The sequence below is a fragment of the Takifugu rubripes genome, chromosome 11, assembly GCF_901000725.2.
Source record: "Takifugu rubripes chromosome 11, fTakRub1.2, whole genome shotgun sequence".
In the NCBI taxonomy this organism is placed as follows: Eukaryota; Metazoa; Chordata; class Actinopteri; order Tetraodontiformes; family Tetraodontidae; genus Takifugu; species Takifugu rubripes.
This window is the reverse complement of record NC_042295.1, coordinates 11,153,698-11,175,858: the sequence shown is the minus strand read 5'-3', so window position 1 is coordinate 11,175,858 and position 22,161 is coordinate 11,153,698. Positions and strand designations below refer to the sequence as shown.

At 46.8% G+C, this 22,161-nt stretch overlaps 2 protein-coding genes across 2 annotated transcripts; one reads left to right on the top strand and one right to left on the bottom strand.

Annotated features, from left to right (window-relative positions):
• Positions 1-4,141: 4,141 nt before the first annotated feature.
• slc13a5b (solute carrier family 13 member 5b) lies at positions 4,142-9,019 on the bottom strand. The gene is made up of 12 exons (XM_011608538.2): positions 8,864-9,019; positions 7,972-8,100; positions 7,743-7,879; positions 7,451-7,650; positions 7,188-7,368; positions 6,992-7,114; positions 6,652-6,864; positions 6,463-6,569; positions 6,248-6,369; positions 5,920-6,081; positions 4,341-4,478; positions 4,142-4,267 (listed from the first exon to the last, which is right to left on the bottom strand). Exons 1-12 carry the CDS (start codon positions 8,960-8,962, stop codon positions 4,142-4,144), a joined length of 1,737 nt encoding a protein of 578 aa, XP_011606840.2. The 5' UTR covers positions 8,963-9,019.
• A 3,116-nt stretch (positions 9,020-12,135) lies between these two features.
• On the top strand, positions 12,136-22,055 carry wdr81 (WD repeat domain 81). Its single transcript, XM_011608518.2, has 12 exons — positions 12,136-12,392; positions 13,110-13,620; positions 13,872-17,353; positions 17,429-17,536; positions 17,613-17,809; positions 17,909-18,090; positions 18,239-18,404; positions 18,540-18,705; positions 18,793-19,593; positions 19,678-19,823; positions 19,936-20,118; positions 20,630-22,055. The coding sequence occupies exons 2-12, from the start codon at positions 13,259-13,261 to the stop codon at positions 20,954-20,956; spliced, it is 6,120 nt and encodes a 2,039-aa protein (XP_011606820.2). The 5' UTR covers positions 12,136-12,392; positions 13,110-13,258; the 3' UTR covers positions 20,957-22,055.
• Positions 22,056-22,161: the final 106 nt, after the last annotated feature.

Here is a 22,161-nt window from a genome sequence, read left to right as displayed (position 1 = left end):
AAGAAAAAAGAAATTATTTTCTACCCTAAAAAGGATGAGCCCGGGGTCCAAAAGCATACCATAGAGGCAAGGCAGCTAGAACCACAGCGATGCTATTGTGCTTCTAAGTGATGTGAAAAGAATCCTCCACATGAATCCTTCATCTCAATGTGTGATGTGAATGGTATGTTGGGACATGACGTGTTTGTTGTGCAATAATTTGTCTGCACACATACATGAACACGAGCAGCAAATTCAAAGTTCAGAGAATGCTTTGAGGCAGGACATGTGCGTAAAATGTACAATGAATGCTACAGTGTCCAATTTGCATTTTTGATGATAAATATCTAATAATAACTATTAGGAAATAATTACTTTTACTGTTAAATAGATTTAGACAGATATTCATGCCACTTCCTGAAAACAAAAATCTAATTTTTTTCAGAATTTCTCTAGAAAATGCTCAGCTGATAGAAATAATATGCTAAAAGAGAGAGAGAGAGAAAGTGACATGAAATATTAAAATAATCAGGGCACACAATAAGATTTTTTAAAATTGGGGTTGGAAAACCAGATGGAAACTACAGAACAACCCAACTTCAGTGCACGAACACTGTGTGGAAAGCAGCTAATCCTCCACCTTATTGGCCCCGCTTGATGCTCCACATCCTCCTGCCTGAGGGGAGAGAGAGGAAGGGTGAACGTGCAGGGTGGGTGGTGTCTTTGGTGATACCGGTGGCCTTTTGCCTGCATCTAATTGTGCAGATGTCTGTGGTAGGTGGCAGGCTGGTCCCCACAAGCCTTAGTTCAGCCTTTTCCGACCCCCTCGAGTCCAGCACACAACAGAGGCATCTTTGGACCTTCTTAACCAGGCAGGAAGGGTTGTAGATCCTTCGTGCCCCTCCACACGCTTTTCGGGGGGGCCTTGGTGCATGCAAAAGCAACCCTGAATTTTCTGGGCGCATGTGAGTTTGAACCTTTGTGCCTGCAGCCAGGTCTCTGTGTGCCTGCGAGTGGCTCCATGCACGTTCATGTATGTCAGGTCACTGTTGTTGTTATGGCAGCTCAGCCTTTGCTGCAAAGAGCAAAAAGAAAAGGCCTTCTGTCCTCTCAGGAATCTTTCAGAGCTAACCTGTTGACTCCTGCTCTGAGTTTAACATGATCCCCGGAACACTCGCTGTGACCATCTCTGCACACCAGCAGGAGCCGAGCGTATCAGACAGGCTGCACATTGTGCTCACATGTAACCGATACAGAAAAGGTGGAATCTGTTGTTGCTTCAGAAAGCCTTCGCATCCATGAAAACCCACCATTTAAGCGGGTAGGCACGCATGTGTCTCTGTTCTTGCCTACTTGACATTGAGGAGCTTTAGAATCCCCTGAGTTCAGCCGAGGTCCTGCGCAGGCATTTGCAGGAGGAGGCAGCTGGGCTCAGTCTGAAACTGACACCTATGCACACCAGCATGGATACCAGCGCACTCCAATTGGGTAATAAGTGGGTGGTGGACTGGCAGCAAAGAAAGAGAAAGCCACTGTAATGACATAAATGCCTCCTTCCTCCTTATTTAGACTAAAAGATCACAGTGATCTGAAATGCCATTTCCAAACACCTGATTGTTACCCACTTTAAAACCTTCTGACATTTTAACTGTCCCGCAGACCTGAGGTTAACGTGTCAGCATGATCTTGCCAGTTCTTCCTCCTTGGTACCTTTGATGCCAGGTCTTGTGTTCTCCCTCCATCATGCAGGCCCCTCAGAGAGATTTGCTGCGTAAACCCTCAGGTCATGTCATCGAGACTCTGGCTAAGGATACTCAGCTCAGGTTGGGTCTTGATTGGGCTCTCTGGTTGCAACAGAACATTGCAGCACATTGGAATTGTCCTTGCCTAGTCACATTTATGATCTTTTGTCCTGCTGGGAGAAATATTTGTCACAATAATGATACACACTTCCAGGGTGCAATAAAGAGCACATAAGGCCTCAATCTGAGCCATGCCAAACAATTTCTTTGAGCCCATCATTTTTATGGTTTAAGACAATTCTGGACAATTACCACTTTGACCGTGGTGCAAGGACAATGACACACAGTACTTGGCTTCAAACCTTAGGTGTGCCCTCTCAGATGGAGATTACGGTGTCTTTCAGCGCTGCGTTTACTGGATTATCTCAGCTTTGAGCACGAGACAAGAAGTCACTCAGGGAGAGACGGCGAAACACATGCATCGCAAAAAGAAAGACAACCAGTAATGAAAGTGAGACACAAAAGGGTTGATTTTCATATACTACTTTATTAGGAATTAGAAAGAATTAGTATTAGTATTTAAAAAGTGGCAACATACTGTGATAATCTGAATGACAGTAAAGTGAGTTGGTTCAGTTTTTAAAAGTAGTCAATAGCTTCACATAAATTTGACTGGGGCAAAAGTCCACGCTGACAAGTGTCTGGATATTATAGTATAGATAGAGAGACAAGGCAAAAAAAAAAAAATCCAATTTATCTGGATTAAAAGAGTTGGTTACATTAAATCTAGCAGTTTATTCAGCATTTATGATTTAAGATTCTATATTAGCACTGAAAGCTTTTAAAAATGAGCTAAAGCTCAATGTAAACGTGAATTGTTTATCTCCTTCTTGAGGTGCACAGTACAGATTGCGACACAAACGTGTATCAGTAGTAAATGTCATTCAAAGAGATTAAAGAACACATTATTTTAGTGCCATCTGTTAAAGTGTCGGAGTATTCATACCTGTGCAGTCGATAGCTGAAAGGCAAAAGCATTGATTCTTCATTAAACTGTAAAGTAAGTAACACAGACAATAAAATTCTTAAGTTTCTGACATATTTCACAATGTAAAATTCATTTATTCAATAGAAATTAATCTGAAAACGTTGCTTTGATTTGTTTCTGTGAAGTTTTGTTCAGTACTTCCTGTTTTATTTTGATTTTTATTTCTCTGGTATCACTGGCCACATCCTCCTCCATATTCTTCTTCTTCTTGATTATTTCGTGTTGCCATTGGAAATTCAAACTTTCATTAATATATTCCAAGGACAGACCCTTCTTTTTTGATTCTCATATTTTCTTCTGGGGAAAACAAATGTTTTAACCATTTCAACATCCAATTTTCCAAAAACGCGTCTACAGGCTTCATTGTTTCTTAGAAGTACAGAATTATTTGGAGTGTCAGAGGGAATTCAACAGGATACACAGTTGAAAACACCCGGGGGGAGTTTTGTGACATTATCTTGTGTAAATGTGTCATCGGGTGCAGTGCTCTGTGGCCTTCTAACCCTCCCCATCTGGTGGAGTCAGCTGACGGCACTCAATGACAGGGCTGTAACGCACGTTCAGCACTTACATTGCGGTTACTGAAATCGCCACCGGACAGAAAAAAACCCCACAAAAATACTTGGAAGTAAATAATATTTTCCCTCCTGCTTGATTTGGACCTTAAAGAGCAATTTGTAAGAACCCGGGAAAACGACTACGTCAATGGCGGATGCCCTGGGAGCGAGACTGAACTCTTGAGCACGTCATACAACAGGCTACACCTAAAATGACATGTTAGTTCTTGTGAACTGGGATGACGCCGCCTGGCCCAGAGACCACAGGATCTCTGACTGACTAGACTTATAGATTATGCTCGGATTTTTGTCTGCACACTCAGCTGGACTTTTATTTTTTAATCATTTCTTTTTTCATTTACTTGTTTAGAAGTGAATCAAAAGCAAACATGGCAGAATAGTTTGAGAGCTCTAAAGAAAGTTTGATTAATAAATATTTAAAATGAAGTGCATCTACATCATCTGGCTTGTTGCTAGTAGTTACCTCTACATGTGATGAATGGTGGTTTGGATAGATTCACCTGAAAATGGCGCCTGCTGAGCACTATAAGGTCATATAAATATTTTGCAGTGTCTTTACTATTGTACAATGTCAATAAAAATAAAAACAAATAACCGCTTTTCTTCCTTCCCCAGTAGATGACCGCTGAACGTGGCTCCAACGAGCCCCGAGGAACTCGTCTCACAACAGTAGGGCCTCTGCGATCGGCCCAGATGTCCGGCCTTGCTGCTCCGACTGGCTCTCTCCGTCTCATTCCCGCGGGTGAGGAAGGGGGAAGGGCGTGCGTGGAGCTCACCCTGCAGCAGAACCTGCCTCACACCCCAGTGGCGTTGGCCCAGGCGGGGTAGGTGTCCAGGTCAAACATGGCCTTGCCCCAGCTGTTGATAGCCAACGTGATGCAGAGAATCCCGATAATGTTCATCACTATTCCGGTCCTGGCCTAAGGGGGAAGAGAAGGAGGAAATTGTGACGAGGGACAGAAAGTTAGAGGTGGGCGGTCGACGTGTCCTCACCATGTCAGCGACCTTCAGGTATCCGTAAGAGAACACTATGGCGTTGGGGGGCGTGGCAACAGGTAGCATGAAGGCGAAAGACGCGCTCAGCGTGCAAGGCACCATGACGTAGAGGGGGTTGATCCGGATGGACTGAGACTGTAACGACGACACAGAAAACCTCAGCTGAAGGATGAACTAAAATCCGACGGAGGTTAGCAGAGAAGTGAAATGTCAAAGTCTGAGTGGAGCCAAAACCCTCATTAGGCCGTTGCAATTAAGATGTGATCCTCACAAGCTACGGGCTGAGTCAGGACATCCAAAATAGAAAAGCACTACATATGAAGCAATAATGGCAGACTAGTAGGAAGGCAAAAGATGTTGCTCTGAAATTTACTGCCGAATTACATATCCCACTGCTCAGTAGCTTACAAGCGCATAGCAATTTCAGCCTCTGGAAATAAACGAGGGAAAGGACCGAAAGTGTCTCATTTAAGCCTTAGACTGTATGTCATGTCACTACGGCTGTCTTGTCTGGGGTCTTTTTTTTTTACCATTTTGCTTTGTTGCAGTCTGCATAAACATTAACATGTGTGAATACATCATCCAGCTCAAGGCTTCTTTAACAGGTGCTATATAGATAAAAATGAGGTGAAAAGGAATAAACCGACTTCCACCCCTATAAAAGTTAGTATCTATTATAATTTATTGGTTCGGGACATCTCTGACTGGCTTAGACTGGAGGCTCTAGCTTGTGGGTAAAGGCGTCACCTTCCCTGCCCCTTGCCTGCAGCTGGATCTTACCGCCTTTGTCACTATCTCGAGAGGCTTTTTCACGCAACAATATAAAGGTGTCAGTGCAGATTCTCAATCATCCAGGTCATCGTTGTCCAAGGTAGTTTTCTCTGTCAACTGGACTGCGTTTCTTATCTTTGAAGACGTTTCGCCTTCTATCCAGAAGGCTTCTTCAGATCTGAATTTGTTGTGCCAAAAATGTAAAAGACACCTTTTGGAATCAGATTTTAATGTGTTTGCAGCACAGAGCTGAAACTAGTTGAAAGTTCCCTCTATTGAGTTTCTGTTGGGAGGAAAACTCACTTTTTTTGTTGCTGCTATCCTGTCTGCATGTCAGCTTTATTCTTTATCCTGGATTGTCCATTTAACCCTTTGGTTGCTTGTGGCATTTGCATGACTGACAATGTGATGCTAATAAAGCCTAACAGGGTAGAGATACTCTGGAGATGTCATGTCCACTGAAATCACTTTCTCCCCACAAATATCTCTCTGAATAGCCTTGCTTGGCACTGTCTTCCAGTCCACAGCTTTGGTGCTGTCTGTTAATCTAGTGGGCACAGTGATGCCATTCTTCAGCAGCAGTGGGGTGGGCCCTGTTGCTGAACTGGTGTGTTTGGCAGATTATTAATGGGAGGAGGGGCCCTGGGAAAGGGACCAAACATATTCAGCTTGAATGACCAACTAGCTGTGTAGCCGAACGAGGGGAAACAGGCAGTGATTTAAATGCTGCACTCCAGTTGGGAGAACCACTTGAATAGAAAATACACTATGCAGGAACTTTATCCTTTGCTGTCTGTGAACTCACCATTGAGGCCAACACGGGTAAGAAGAGTGTTGCGGTGGCCACGTTACTGGTGCACTCCGTGAAGGTGGCAATGAGCAGACATAAGATGATAGCAATCGCCCATGGAGGGATGTTTTGTAACGGAGCCATTTGATCTCCCATCCACTTAGAGAGTCCTGATATCTAAAGAGGAAAATAAATATCGTGCAAGAAAATGTGTAGTCTAGGAGTATTAGGAAGTTTTAAAGATGAGGTGATTTCACAGTTGTTTAGTCCAGTTAATGAGCATCATTTCAGAGAAGCGTGTGTACATTAACAAGACCACGTTAACATTATGGTTCGGGCTTACTTCGCTGCCCTTGGCCAGGGCAAAACCTCCTCCGAGAAGGAGCACAATGCCCCACGGTAGCTTCTTCTGGACGACTTTCCAGCTGAGGAGTCGTGGGGTTGAGGAGGCGCTTTGAAGTGCTCCTGCAGACCCCACAAATTCGCTGTGAGCGTTGATGCTCGGCGATTTTAAAATCCTCGTTAAATGTGCTATTGGTTGTGTTTTTCTGCCCGCACCTGGTTCAAAACTCCGAGACCTCCCTGGGCAAAAACGCGGGGCTTTGGAGGGCAGAACAAACAGAAGGACGGCGATGAAGACGGCTACCGTGGCGTCTGTCACATACCTGGAGATTGCGGTCAGAGTGACACTTTCTGATGATTTCTTGATACGAAAATGACAAAAATTGAAGATATATGTGCACAAACTCTGCTTTGGAGTTGAAAAGATGTGTTGCCCAGCCGGCGACGAAGCCTGGATCCCTCGAGAACCACATCAAAACCAACAGAACAAAGAGACCCAGGACGTTTATCTCTCCAAAGGACATGGGGCCCAGCAGGCGGTGCTGCTCACGGATCACATTATAGGCAGCGATGTCTTTCTCTGTCTTCACTGCCCCACAGCCCCACGTCTTCTTTAAGCTACAGGGATCACATGTAAAAAAAGAAATCTGCATCAACTTCACACTCCAGATGAAGCAAAATCAAAAGCTGATGATGAGCCAACACACGGCCGGTGTAATTAGGGTTTAATCATCTCTGGACTCACTTGAATCCCATGAAAACAAACTGCAGCCAAAGCCAGGCCAACGTCAACATGATGATCATGTTTGGGAAGGCGAAACCGAACCAGGAAGCAAAGTTGATGACATCTCCGTTCTGAGGGAAAAGTCTAGGGAAAACAGCAAGAGTTCAATAGGACGAGATAAGCAGGCCGTGATGGTGGAGATGGGGGGGGCACTCACTGGTTCATCTGTCCCTTCAGCACCAGGTTGGGTCCAGTTCCTGTCAGCGTGGCTGTGCCTCCTATGCTGGCAGCGTAACACACGCACAGGGTCATCCCTTTACACATCCTCCTCTTTTCCTTGGCCTCCTTGAGCTTTGCAGCCTCCACTGCGGCATCTAAGAAAGTCACCACAACTCCACCTATGAGGAAGAAAGACTCGAATTGTGAAACGGCAGCTTGGATTTCTTCACGGGGCTGACCTTGGAGGCGACGGCGGCTCACCTTGGCCGTCGCTCTGTTTGCCATCGGACTCAGACGTCTGGAGTTGCTCCTCTGTGCTGAGGATCTGAGGTAGCTCTGCCTCACTGTTGCTGAGCTGCTCCAGCACTGCCTGCACGATCGGCACCATCATGGCCGTGGTGGCCGTGTTACTGATCCACATGGACAAGAAGGCCGTGACACCCATGAACCCCAACATCAGCCTGATGGGAGGACAAAAACACTAAGTATGGTCACGTTGGACGGAAGAAAGTCAGAAGAAAAGAGGTGAGATGATTGTGCATGAGCCACTCACAGCGCCGGACGCACGCCGACAAAGAGCAGCACCCTCAGTGCGATGCGCTTGTGCAGGTTCCAGTGTTCCACCGCCACCGCGACCATCAGACCCCCCACGAAGAGCATGTTGGTGTCCTTTAGGTACTGCATACACACCTGGAACGGCAGCACCACACAGAAGACAGGACAAACCGTGTGAGCGTGAGAAATAAATCATTCGGACAGTGCGTCCATTTTCCAGAACTCACGTCTTTCGACTCCATGATGCCAAAGAGAGGGAAAAGGAGCGCCGGGAGGAGCGCCGTCACAGCCAGAGGAAGGGCCTCTGTGCACCAGTAAACAGCCATCAGGATGATCACATAAGCACATTCTGCCTCCTGTGTGAGGAGATAATGGCAGATTAACACAAACAGTTGTAAAAACAGGGTGTTAAGGTTTATACAGGCAGCGTTGCATAATCTAGAGTTATGGTTCAAAGGGTGAAAATAATGCATTGTTACGTAAGTTACAACTTTGCGTCTTTGATAGGAACCCTTGGAGCTCTTCAGGTTGCTCTTATAGGTTTGCTTTTAACTTCGCACCTCAAAGAGACCTCAAACCCTCTTTACGCGCGTCTTTGTTCGGTGGCTGCAGTCTATCCAAACATGGCATCCACCATGCCCGAGTGTGCACGCCACTGTCACACATATAGGTGGTAAACGGAGCCCTTTGACTCTTTGTTCCCACGCTGGATGTGACCCTTCCTGCTAACAACAGGGAGTTAAAACAACAAGACCGCGGAGCGCTCCAGCCCCGGGCGACGCTGCGCAGCTGAGCGGCTTTTTTTTTTTTTTTTTACGCCGGACAGCAGCATCAACAGGTGCACGAAAGTAGCGGTCAAAGTCAGACGCGTTCACTAAAGCCTGTAGCCTCATCTTTGAACAGCAAGAATGTTCATGGCGCCCATTTGGTAGTGAGATCATTCATGGTTATAAACTGTGCGCAAAGTTGTGTAGACGCGCAGTAAATATTCCAAACCAACAAGATTGCCGTGAAAAGAGATCGCCCCAAATGGGAAATTAATTTACAATTTAATAGCAGGTCATTGAAATCTAAAACTCTGTAGAAAACGTTCTAGTTATCTGCATATCCGTTACTCACAGATGTCCCAATGACCAGTGGCAAAGGAAGAAGCAGAATCGGCGATAAAAAGAGGATGATGTCGTTCTTCACGGAGCGGATACATTTGAAGAATGCCATCCTGAGGGATAACTGAGGAAAGGAGGCTTTCGCACCATGGTTGGCTCTTTTGAAGCACAGCGGAGTGGAGGAGGGGGCCACCACATGTTCATAAAGGAGGGAGGGGGGGGGGGAGGGAGGGAGGGAGAGAGAGAGATAGAGAGAGAGGGATTTTTTTTAAGTTTACGGTGCAAAGATAATTTTAAAAAAACCTTCACAAATAAGCATAATTTGCGAAGGCATATTATTGCAAAAGTGAAGAATCAAACAGCAGCAAATTCGAAAAAAGGAGCCCAAATAATTTAAATTAAAGTGCATGAAAATATTGCGAGACGCTATTGATTCAAAAAAAAAAACATGACACACTGTCGAAGAAAAACTTCCTATATTGTACATTTTTAGTGATAATCTTGGACTATGACGTGAAAAGAAGATTTCTGACAATTTAAAGGATTTTGTTTAGGTTTTTATTTCAATGTTTAGTGTTTTACATGTGCCTGTGCAATTTCTATACATTGTTGGACTCTACAAGTAACAACTCTGAAATTTTGGGTCATTTTTCTTACACATTTACCTTTTTTTTTTATATAATGTGCGGAGCAGCAAGAGTTAATTTTTAATGGTGTGCAATTATATTCACCACAACGGACCGGTGCAGAGTCCGCGTTACTGCTGATGTCGCACCGATCCGCCTGTGGAGCTCCTGCTCCATTCTTCCCTCACTTGTGAACAAGACCCCGAGGTACTTGAATTCCTCCACTTGGGGCAGGATCTCCTCCTTGACCTGGAGAAGGCACTCCACCTTTTTCTGGTTGAGACCAAAGCAGAGGAAGGCAAAGCCCACCAGGAGTCACTGGGGAGAAGAGGCCTCTTCAGTCGCGCCTGGGCCGGACAAATGGACTGTACCTGGACTGAGCTGGCTGGCCATTTTGACCGCCTGGTGGCGACCCTGGAGGAGCGGAAGCTGGAGCTGGTGGGGCTCATCAGCAAGGAGCAGGACCACAAACTCAAACGAGCACGCTCGCTCATCCAGCGCTATGGCGACGAGCTGAAAGCCGCCATAGCGCTGGTGGAGTCGGCCATTCAGTCCATGGAGGAACCCCACATGTCTGCCTTTATTCAGACCCCTCCTGAAGACCTTCTATGACTCTGTGGTGGGATCAGCCATTTTCTATGGGACAGTCTGCTGGTCCAGTAGCATCACGGACAGGGACAGGAAGAGGATGGACAGACTGGTGAGGAGGGCCAGCTCTGTCCTGGGATGCCCCCTGGACTCAGTGGAGGTGGTGGGAAACAGGAGGATGATGGCTAATCTGTCATCCATGTTGAACAACACGTCCCCCCCCCTACAGGACACCCTGGCAGCACTGGGCAGCTCCTTCAGTGAGTGGCTGCTCCACCCTCGCTGTGTGAAGGAGATCTTTCCTGCCGGCTGCTCTCAGGCTGCGCAATAAACATAATGCCCGATAGCACAGTCTGAATATTATATATTCTGATATGTATATTGTATTGATATGTATATCTATGTGTATATTGTATACAGCCTCTGTACGATGTACAGGTATACAAGGGCCAATAATCCATTTATCATGGATTATTGTATATATACATCCTTTTTCTGTATATCTTACCCCAATTTTAATTTTTTTTTACTTTTTCTTTTGCTGCTGCTGTTGTGCTGTAAATTTCCCCGTGTGGGACAAATAAAGGAAATCTGAATCTGAATCTGAATGACTCCTGTAGTAAAGGACAGGACGTTGCCCCTGGGGAGCAGGTGTGGCTCTACAGCCCTGAGAGGAAGAAGGGTCTTTTCCCTTAATTGATAGGCCAGTGGGTGGGACCTTGTACTGTGCTTGAGAGACTGTCAGGTGTGGTGTACTGGGTGCGCTGATCAAAAGGAAACATGTGATGTTGCTCCGCTGTGACAGGCTTGCACCCTATCACCGCTTGACCTAATCTGAGGGAGAGGTGGGGTCTGAGGACCAACCCACTCACTCACCCACTCCACCTCCTGAAACCACCAATAGGCCTTCTGAGACCACACGGCGAAATCACCAGCTTCCCCAACACCTCAGACTTTGTCCTGGGTTGCTGGGGACAGCTAACCACCTAGGTGGGGGCAGTGTAGCGTGTTGGGGAAGATTTCCCAGCATGGTTTGTAACAGTGTGTAAGTTCAAGTTAGTGTTAACCCTGTTTTTATCCATTATAAATGCTATCTTTTGCAGTTTGGCAACTCTTAATGTTACTGTCTTATTGATTAAGTTCTAATTATTGATCTATATAATCTACTGTTTGAAGTTACCTTGACACCAAAAGCGAGGTTATGTGTGTGATTAGACACGTCCCTTCGTTCATGTGTTTTCTGTTCTGAGCATAATAAAGTGGCACTTTCTGGAGTCGAGCGGTGTTTGGGGCACAGGAACTGCAGAATAAGCTGGCAGTATTCAGTTTGAGTTCTTCCATAACCTAGACTCACCCAGTAAAATTACTCTGATCTACTTAAAATTGCTTTTGTGTGTTTAGCTTTAAAAACCACCAGGACAAAAGTGACGTACTTGATTTACTTTCTAAATGTTTGGTTGTGTTCTCAAAATATGAAACCTATAAATGTATTCTAAATGTTTACAACTGCCTTCCCTGATGCGCTCTTCCAACTAAAGTCTGTTTTTAAGTGAACTGTCTACTGTCGAACTGGTGTGTAGTGAACACAGGTCAAATACACAAGTCAAACATTTACGCTAAAAGTCTGATTTGGATTAGTTGTAATATAATTGTCAAAAATCAGTTATGCTTGATTTACTATATGTTAAAAATAACTGCAAATTTACATATCAGTACATGAAACTGGAATGTTTATTTTCTTCTTTTCATTAAAGTTATTGCATATCATTTTATGTCATCTTTATTGTAGAGTCAAGTTTAAAATTTGAACCCTCGAATAATATTTATGGAGAATACAATGAGAATAGGCACTGCAGCGCCACCGTGTGGAGACATTGTGTATGTCAGTAAAGCTGCTGTGACTGATAAAGTGGCTCAGCGCATTATACTGCAGACTGCAGTACAGTTACAATGCACATCGAGTGTTTGTTTGTTTTAATTTTTCGAAGCTCTTGAACATGATTTTAAACCAAATTTGTCGTATCAGTGATGAAGTGACGGACGTTCGTCTGCTGCCGGGGTCACATGAGATGGAGCAGCTGGATCACGTGAGGCAGCGCTTCAAAAACATGGCTCCAAGTAATACGGAAGAGAAACCAGTATCTGCTGGCGGATCGTGCTCTGGATGTTGACATGCTTCAATAATCATCACAGGAAAAAGCCACTACTTCAGTGTCGATCAACGCCTACTGCTCGATATGATAAGTTAATGTAGGCCAAAGACATGATGCTGGAAGTCGACTGTTAGCTTCAAGCCAGCTAGCTTCCGGTAGCTCCCGGTGTTTGGAGGTGAGTTAAACAATAAGTCTTGCGTCTATGTTTGTTCATTATTTTTGGCTACTGTTCATTGGTTGCAGTTCAACATTGCTGCTGATTTTATCTCACAATAATGTCAGCGACACTATGCAAGGGTTTTAATCTCCTGATTAACGTTGTGCAGCCTTAGCGACTTAGCAAAGCTAGCCGTTAGCGATAAGTTTCTAATTTGAGTTGTCAACTCGAAATTTCAATATTTGTCACGTAAAAGATGCTTTGCGAAGTTGGCTAAACAACGTTTGCAGGAATAATTTACCATTTGCTACTCTCAGATCGGTTTCTTGGACTGCACCCGGCGGCTAAGTAGTGCAGGCGATATCATTCAAATCTCATTCAAACTTTAAATGGTGTGAAATTCCAAAAGGACATCTTTTCGTGACTGTACTGCGATCACCATTTAGACTTGCATTAGGAACGCATCTCCTGAGACACGATTTTCATTTCCATGTTGCTACCAGTGTTCAGATGTCATAAAGACAGTACCGGTAGTTGCTGCTCTGTCACGTGAGTTGAGTTCAAACTTCAGAGATTTGAATCCGGAAATCACGTGACTTCCCCAACACCACCGCATCAGCATATTTTATTAATCACTAAGAAATGATCACTTTCAAGTCTGGATTTCTCTGCCATATGCAGCACTATCTACCAAAGCCAATTGTTCTCATTCTGCTTCATGCTTGTGCTTTTCAGATAACTCCCAGTGGGACCAGCGGAGGAAATATGATCTGGTCTTGAAGCCTGACGTCTTCCTCTTTAAGTGCAGCAAAAAAAATCCTTCTAATGGGAGACAGTTCTGTGCAGAAGGAAATTGATCACTGAAGAGAATTTGGCAACTTGCCATGGATTGGTTAGTGCGTTGTGTTGAGAGAGACTTGGGAGTCGACCGGCGACAGCAAGGACTTGGTCCGCGTCCTGCTGAGATCGTCGCCCTGGTTCCCACTCGCTGGGTGGCTGGTCTGAGGGAGAAGAGGATAGGGCGTTGTGCACGCTATGATGGGATCAGTGAGGCGGAAATTCACACATACCTTCAGTGTTCCCAGGCAAAGCTGCCTGCTGGCTGGACACGGGTGTGCATCCAGGCTCTGAGGAAAAGTAAACTGAACTACAGACTTGCCAGAGACCCCTGTCATCAACCAGTGGATCTCCTGTCACAGGATTCTTTTGTCAAAACCATGCAGCGTGTGTCACAACATAACATCAGGTACTGAAATCTTACTTTTACATTTAAATATAAGCTGCTTCCATACATCAAGATCAGAATCAGAATCAGAAGAAGGTTTATTGCCATTGTTCATGTAATACACAGTATTACACAAACTAGGAATTTGTCATGGTGTGCCGCTGCGACATTCAAGATCTAAAAACTTCAGTGTAATCGAGATTAGATGACTTGTTTGTCGGTAATTTGCAAGTTCATGGATCAAAATCTAAGTCTGTGTTTTCCCCTGATAGGAATCTGTGGCGTGAGGCTCATTCCAAATACGTGCAGCCATATGCTGGGACCAGTGAGCAGATGCACATAGCAGCTGTAGATGCAGTGCGTCATGCTCTACAGAAGCTTTTCAACTCAACGTTCATCTCATGTGACAAAGTTTCACCATCTATCTCTCCAGCCAGAGAGAAGGAGAAAGAAAGTTACAGTGCGACTTGTTATTCCAAGCCTCAGCCGGAGCACCTGTGCCCCAATGTTGTTCCTGCAGAGGGTTTGCTGGAGACAGCAGAGATGCTCTATGTCATTCTGCCTTACACGCAGTATTCACTTCTTGATATTGTCTCCTTTAGCCCAGCAACGCTCGCCAACAGCCATGCCAAAGTGTTGTTCATTCTCTACCAGCTGCTGATAGCCCTGCAGGCCTGTCACTCAGCGGGGCTGTCCTGTGGAGAGCTCTCCCTGCAGGATGTAGCGGTTGACGAGCAGCTCTGCGGTCGTCTAAAGCTGAACTTGGCGCATTACGAGGAGCTGGGAGTGCAAGGGGCACAAGATGGTAGTGTTGCTAGTATTCAAGTACCAAAAGGTGTTCAGGAAAAGGAGCGCTTGAGTAGGAGCCAAGTGGAGAAAAGACTTTGCGAAGACTGCTTCGGGGAGCTCAAGTCGCTGGTGCTCGACTGGGTTCACGGAAGAGTGAGTAATTTCTGCTACCTGATGGAGCTAAACAGGCTAGCAGGTAGGCGACAAGGAGACCCGAATTACCACCCAGTTCTTCCATGGGTGGTGGATTTCACTGTGCCATTTGGAAAATTCCGGGATCTCAGGAGGTCAAAGTTTAGGCTCAATAAAGGAGATAAGCAGCTGGACTTCACCTATGAAATGACCAAAGAGGCTTTGGCAGCTGCGGTTGGTAATGGGGTCGGCGGTAGCGGTGTAGGTGACCTGAGTGGCTCTGTAGGTACTGGTGGCAGCGGGCAGCCGGAGCACCTCCACGTGCCTCATCACATATCCGACGTGCTCTCCGACATTACCTACTTTGTCTACAAAGCCCGACAGACGCCCAAGTCGGTGCTGTGCAGCCATGTCCGATCCCAGTGGGAGCCGAACGAGTACCCGGCGAGCATGGAACGGATGCAGAGCTGGACTCCAGATGAGTGCATTCCAGAGTTCTACACCGATCCCTCCATATTCCGCTCCATACATCCAGACATGCCGGACCTAGATGTGCCTTCCTGGTGCAAGTCCTACGAGGACTTTATTGAGGTCCACCGCCGCCTTCTGGAGAGCAGAGAGGTGTCCCAGCACTTGCACCATTGGATCGATCTCACATTTGGGTACAAGTTGTCTGGAAAAGAAGCTGTCAAAGCAAAGAACGTTTGCCTCCACCTGGTGGACAACCACACTAATCTCACTACCTACGGCGTGGTTCAGCTGTTTGATCAACCCCACCCACCGCGCTTATCTCCTTCCCAGTATGCCCCGGCGGAACCTCCTCTGCTTGGCCTCGCTTCTTTAACCGTGCCTTCTTTATACATCCCTCAGATTGACACAGTGGCAGACTCTTTGGATGGAATGGTGCTGGAGTCCACCGGTTGCGAGACCGGCGGTTTTATGTTGGACAAAGATACCGAGCTAGAACAAGGTATGGAAGCTCTGGACTCTCTAGGGTCCATTTCTGCTGCCTGTCCTGTTCCGATCCCCTGCATCGGAGCAGGTGGAGGGAAGATGTCGGATCACGCAGTGCTTATTGCGTCTCAGTCCCCAAGTTCCTTTCCTGGCGACTTTCCAGGTGGTTCCCGCAGCGCTCTGGGACAGAGAAGCGGTGCAGCAAGCAAAAAACACAGCGATGCTAGCGTCGCAAATGGAGAGGACGTCAAGATCACCCTCCCCGAAGGCTTCAACCCGCTGCAACCTTTAGAGGAGCTGGAGAAGCTGAACAACTTCCTGGTGAAGAGTCTGCATGCAGACGTGTGCGATTCTCCGGGATCCAGGGATACAGACGGCGTGACGGCGGAGTCTCTCCCTTCTCTTACACAGCTGCACCAAAGAGACATGCAGGCTCTTGGTGTTCTCATCGCGGAGATATTCTACTCCTCTAAACTCAGAGGCCTGAGACCAGACACCCCCCTCAGAAAGCGGTTCCAAGCCGTCATGAAGTTATGCTCGGCCAGCCTTCGCGACGTGCCGCTCTCTTTACATCATGCTCTTGAAACACTGCTGCAAATTGGGAAACGCTCCAAAATGACTGATGATACACCTGATTGCCCACATCCGCTTCTTTTCAAGTACGACCCCATCTCTGACGGTCTGCCCCCCCCAAACCCCTACCAGTTGTTGAACCTAACCATCTCTCCGTTCCCGTTCCCTTCCTATTTTGCGGGACTGCACCATTTTATTTTTTCCTACCACGCCAAGAGGAACACCACGTGTAGTGTCCAAGGAAGAGACGTCGTGTTTCACCTGTGGCAGCAGCTTGAAACGATGCTGCGGAGCAACATCACTGCCGAGGGTCTGGAAATCCTCCTGCCTTTCATCCTGGCGCTCATGGTTGAGGAGTCCACCGCGGTCTATGCTGCTTGGTACCTTTTTGAGCCCATTGCTCGAGTGCTCGGCCCCAGAAATGCAAACAAGTACCTTTTGAAGCCACTGATAAATGTGTATGAGAACCCGAACTGCCTCCGAGCGCGCTTTTACCTCTACACCGACTGTTTTATCCTGCAGCTCATTGTCAGACTTGGCCTCCAGGCCTTTTTGTCCAGCCTGCTCCCGCACGTGTTGCAGGTCATTACTGGCTTTGAAAGCTGTCTCTCGGGCCTGAGCGGCGAAGCTTGCAAAGGCCTGACGGGCGGCACGATGCATTTGGAAGAGGAAGATTTCCAGTGCGATGAGTCGCGGCAGCCTTCCGGGTCCGTCAGTGGGAGTATGGGAGGTGGAGGTGGAGCCACTGGAGGTGTCACGGGAGTGGGGGACACAGGTTTGTCCAATTACTCCTCCGGCATCAGTCTTAATGATCAGGTTTTTCTGTCAGAGGCTGAGGACTTTCAGAACGAGTTCTACGTCAACGGCGGTGCTGCTGGGAAAGAGCCGAACCAGAACTCTACATCCAAGGATCAGGATCAAGAATCTCTGAGTGTGGGGAAGCTAAGCGACAAAAGCAGCACAAGTGAGCTCTCGCTGGGCGACGGAGACTCGATGCGAGACCGGGCCAGCCTCAAATCGGCCGACAGCAGCCAGGACCTCAAACAGGCCAGTGAGGGAGAGGAGGGAGGAGAGCTGGACGAGGAAGAGGCCCCCGAGACCAGTGAGCAGAAACAGAGGACCGACGGAACCGATGCTTCCAGCCTGGAGCTCAAACTGTCTGGATGCACGCAGACTTCCGTTGCCATGCTAGAGGGGGGGTTTGGGAATGACGAGGCTGAAAAAGGCAACGTGGGAGCCAAAGAAGAGGGGGGAGACCACAATCCATCAGAAGATTCTGATGAGAAAGAGCACAAGATTCTTCAAGGCAAGCGAGCCGTTTACCTTTTTGCTTCCAATGTAACTTATTTCTAATGCCTTTTTATTGTGTTTCCACATTCAGATACCGTTTGCAAAACAGTCCGGTGGCTGTCGGCCACTCTGGGACCGACGGTGACGTCTCGATATGTGGCCAGAAATTTGCTGCGACTGCTCACAAACTGTTATATTGGTATAAATTAAAGCCTGCCCTTTTTTTCATCTTTTGTTGTTTCCTGGGGTTTACAGGCCTACTTCCTTTTTTGCAGGACCAGCAAATCACCAGTTGGTGTCCCCCATGTTCGAAGAAAGCTTGGAAAGTGTTGGGATGGGTAACGTGTATGAAAAGAAAACAGTGGTTGGAGACCAGACAGCAGGGCCTGTTTTGGACTGTCTCATCTACGTAGCTCAACTTTATGGAGAACCTGTGCTCACTTACCAGTACCTGCCCTATATCGGATACCTGGTGAGGAAATCGACACTGCTTGTATTGGTTTTTCACCAGATAACGTGCACAAACGTGCACTCCGCGTCTACACCTTTCAGCTGATGTGTATGGTTCCAGGTGTCTCCACCTTCCTCGCAGCGTCTCAACACCCGGAAGGAGGCCAGCCTGCTCGGAGCCATTGCACTCACGCAGAAGATCATTGTCTTTCTGTCTGACACCACTCTTATGGACATGCTGATGAAGATCAATCAAGATGTGCTTCTGCCTCTTCTTGACCTGCTCACCACGCCTCGCATGGGGTAAATATCAGCCGTCACACCTCCAATCCTTTTACATGGAGGTAACTAGATTATTTTAAACAGACGCTGTAGGATGTTGTCTCTAAATGTCGTTAGTCATTTTTCTTACTGTAGTTTATTGACCTGTCATCCTGTCTGCCTTACTCAGTTTTCCCAGCGGGGTGCACACTCGCACTGTTGTCTGCCTGAAGACGCTCAGCCTGATCGCTCTCATTTGTCTGCGCATCGGGAGGGAAATGGTGCAGCAGCATATGGCCGACACGCTGCGTCAGTTCTTTGCAGTTTTTTCCCTCCTGAATTCTCTGCAGCCTCAGGTATTGCATGCACGTAACGCATGGCGACCTGTGCTTGGGAAATAAACGGATGGTTTCCAAGCGTTGCAGTCTTTTCACTGTTTTCTAGACTTAGATCTGTTTCTATTTACATGATTTGTACCTGTTACACTTTAGCTGGAAGCCGCCCCTCGCAGAATTGTGGGTGAGGTCACCATCGTGGATGTCTGCACGCCAGATGAGTCGACGGTCACATACGAGCTGGGAGTTTTAGAGGAACTGCAGTGTGTGTTTAATCCCGAGATGGCGTACGCGTCATACATCCCCTTCTGCTGCCTCATGGGTAGGAAAAACTTCACCCGTTCAGTTCGGAAGTAAGCGCTGAGGAATATGTGCTGAACTCAAGTCAATGCTCATCTGCGTTTTCCAGGAGACACGGCACTTCGGAAACTTGTTCCCAACCATCAGCTGGTCTGGCAGTTGGGCCAGGCGTACCATCAAAGTCCAGAATGTAACCCCACATCGGCATCCAGGGCGGAGGTGTCCACTTCCTCTGCTGCTGGTTTCCCCAGGCGCATAGGTTGCAGTCCGTTCTCTGCACCCACTTCCAGCTCGCCTGGAAACTCAATACCTGAGTCAGGCACGTTTGGGAGTCATCTGGTTGGAAACCGTATTCACGTGTCTCAGGACGCCGATTATGTCGGTAACCCAAAGTTGAGCTTGTCCAGCTCTTGGGGACGTTCGGCCCACACCACTCCCATCATCACCACTGCCTCGAGCTTTCCAGCTCCATCCACCAGCACAGCCTCCTTTTCCTCGTCCTGGGTGACGAGTTCCACATTAGAGGACAGTGCTCTGAAGCAGGAGCTCCCTCGCAGCGGCCGCTCCCTGCAGGGCAACTGGCTGGCGTACTGGCAGTATGAAATTGGCCTGAACCAGCAGGATCCGCATTTCCACTTTCATCAAATTCGCCTGCAAAGCTTCATCGGTCACTCTGGCACAACAAAGTGTTTGGCGCCGCTGACGGGGGAGGATTACTTCCTGTCTGGCAGTAAAGACAAAACGGTGAAGCTTTGGCCACTTTATAATCACGGCGACGGAACACAGGAAGTGGAACCAAGGCTGACTTATAATGACCATCGCAAATCGGTCTTCTACGTGGGGCAGGTGGAGGCTTCACAGGAAGTAGTCAGCTGCGACGGGACCGTGCACCTGTGGGACCAGTACACAGGTATCATCATGCTCCTTTTTGAATTGGATGAGTTCTGAGGAAAACCTAGCATGTCTAAATATGTCCTTTACTGCGTGTTCCTAGGCAAACAGATCCGCTCTTATGAGGCAGTGGATGGCAAGAATCCAATCACAGCTGTCAGTACAATGCCGGGTCCACACTGCAGCGTCGTGTTTGGCAGCGCCGATTCTGTCCTCCGCTTCATCGATCCCCGTAAACCCGGCCTGCAGGTGAAAGCTTCACATCTCATTCAGTCATGGCAGATCCATTCCATATGCCACGGAACTGTCGCCGTCCCTGTTTTTCTGAATTTAATCGTGACAAATCTTGCCGTCTCTCCAGCATGAGTTTCGTCTGGCGTACAACAATGTGGGTTCTGGGCTCATCCGCTACCTGGCCGTTAGCCCTTCGGGTCGAACCGTGGCAGCGGGTTTCTCGTCTGGCTTCATTGTTCTGCTAGACGCACGCACTGGACTCATTCTGAAGGGCTGGCTGGCTCATGATGGAGATATCCTTCAAATGAAGGTAATAGGGTTGTAAAATGTTCTTGTGAAACCCTCCTTCTGTTTTATCGTACTCCTGAGCGCATTTTATAGTCGCTGCTTGATATATTTAAAAGATCCCGATCAGCCAAACAGTTTTTAGTTTGACTTCCTGTAAAGGCAGCTGCAGACCCAGCGAGTCTGCTGTCAACAGGGCGAAAAGATGAGCAAACTTTATTTAACCTCAAATTAGGTCAAGGATTGTATTTGTCGTGTTAAAGGCATAAGTTTAGGCAAATATGGACACAGGTTAGTCATTAGAAGCACTGTTTTTGGAACATATTGGTCTTAGATTGGAAATGTAAAACCAAAATAAAGTTTTTGTACCTTGAACTAACTTTAACTGGTATTTACCAGAGCTTATCCTCCTCTGTGTGGGTAAATAGTGTTAATCAAGTGAGTCATGATACCTCAGCCCCTGCTTGAAGCGGTTGTTGAAGACAAACTGTCCGTGATTGGGTTTTTTTGTGATTTGCTTTCTCCTCCTCCTCCAGGCTGCAGAAGGAAACGTGGTGATCAGCTCCTCCTCTGATTACACCCTCACCGTGTGGAAGGATCTGGAACACAAGCCTCTCCGACAGTACAAGTCCCACTCCGACCCCATCCATGCCTTCGACCTCTACGGCTCGGAGCTCGTCACGGGGACGGTGGCCAACAAGATCAGCGTGTACTCCATGGGGGACATCTCGGCGAGCCCAGTCAGCGCCATGAAGCTGAGCTCGGAGAATTTCCGCGGCACTCTGACCAGTCTCGCCGTCCTGCCCACCAAAAGGCTGCTTCTTCTGGGCTCCGAGAACGGTGCCATCCGCTTATTAGCTTAAAACAAATCATGACCATCAAAGTGTTTTATTCACAAAGACACCGGGTCATTCCTCCTGTGCCTGAGGTCGGTCGTGCCGGGTGGGGCAGTTCCATTTCCACTCACTTGCTTTTTGAACAAAGCAGCACAAGCGACTGCATGGTGAAGAACTGGAAATGTGTGATCATTTGTACAGTGAATCCCAGTGTTTTTTAAAAACCTGTAGATATATAGATGGTATATAATGGGAAATTGATATCTTAGCGAGGTCACTTGTTATTTTGCCTAGGTCTGTTATTCTCTTTGAAAGATGTGCTCAGGAAAGGGGGACCAGTCATGGTTCATGTAGTGTTTACACTCCAAAAACACACATAACACCAAAAATACATCGACCTTAACTTTTATTTCCCCCAGATGATAGAATACAAGCATTTTTGATTGCACTGACTAAACTATGCAGTATTTATACAACTCAAAGCTTTTTTTGGCTTGACATCGCTCCACCTCACCCTCTTTGGATTAACATGTTCAGCAAGGTCTCTGTTGAGAAACTCTTCTTTTGCATATGAAATCCAGTGTCTGACACACTGAACTCTAACATTTCCACTGACCATCAGCTTTTAGTAGATCATTTTTATTCACTAATTACTTGAAGCAACGTTTATGCAGTTGATTTGACGAGAAGACATAGCAGGGGTGCACGGGGGGGGTGTCTTGGTTATCAGGCTCAACGAAAGCTGGAAGCAATGGAAGCCAAGACAAACAGTTTTGTGTTAGAACATTTATGTGGCCGGAAAATCAACACCAATGTTTAGAACTAGCAACCGAACAAAATAGATTGTTATATATAGTATACAAATGTCATGTCGTCAAACAATTTGCCTTTTTTATTACTGTACTTGCCCAAAGCGTAGACGACTCACCCGTGGATTAAACCTTTTGATATATTTTTAAAAAAACATAAAAACCCGGGATTGTAGCTGGGTTATAATCAAATGACATTTGTGCGCATTTATTATAACGACACATTTTGTATCACCCTGGCATCTCTGAACGTGTTAAGAGACGTCCTTAAAGACTTTTATTTATTAAGTTGGCTAATAAAAAATGCTTTATTTGTTTGTGTGTCTTCCTGTTTTACTGACTCACTTGGATTCATCCTCCCACCCTGAATTTGGGATTGGACAAAGTCCCCTCCTGTGTTTGCGGACAGCTGTTGATCTGCAA

Excerpts from the sequence above, each read along its gene's own strand:
- slc13a5b (XM_011608538.2), bottom strand. The coding sequence starts at position 8,962 with ATGGCATTCTTCAAATGTATCCGCTCCGTGAAGAACGACATCATCCTC. Across the intron at positions 7,880-7,971 it reads GCATCATGGAGTCGAAAGAC|GTGTGTATGCAGTACCTAAA; the intron begins GTGAGTTCTGGA and ends CTGCCGTTCCAG. Across the intron at positions 6,865-6,991 it reads TTTGTTTTCATGGGATTCAA|CTTAAAGAAGACGTGGGGCT; the intron begins GTGAGTCCAGAG and ends TGATCCCTGTAG.
- wdr81 (XM_011608518.2), top strand. The coding sequence starts at position 13,259 with ATGGATTGGTTAGTGCGTTGTGTTGAGAGAGACTTGGGAGTCGACCGG. Across the intron at positions 17,537-17,612 it reads GCTCACAAACTGTTATATTG|GACCAGCAAATCACCAGTTG; the intron begins GTATAAATTAAA and ends CCTTTTTTGCAG. Across the intron at positions 19,824-19,935 it reads CCCGTAAACCCGGCCTGCAG|CATGAGTTTCGTCTGGCGTA; the intron begins GTGAAAGCTTCA and ends CCGTCTCTCCAG.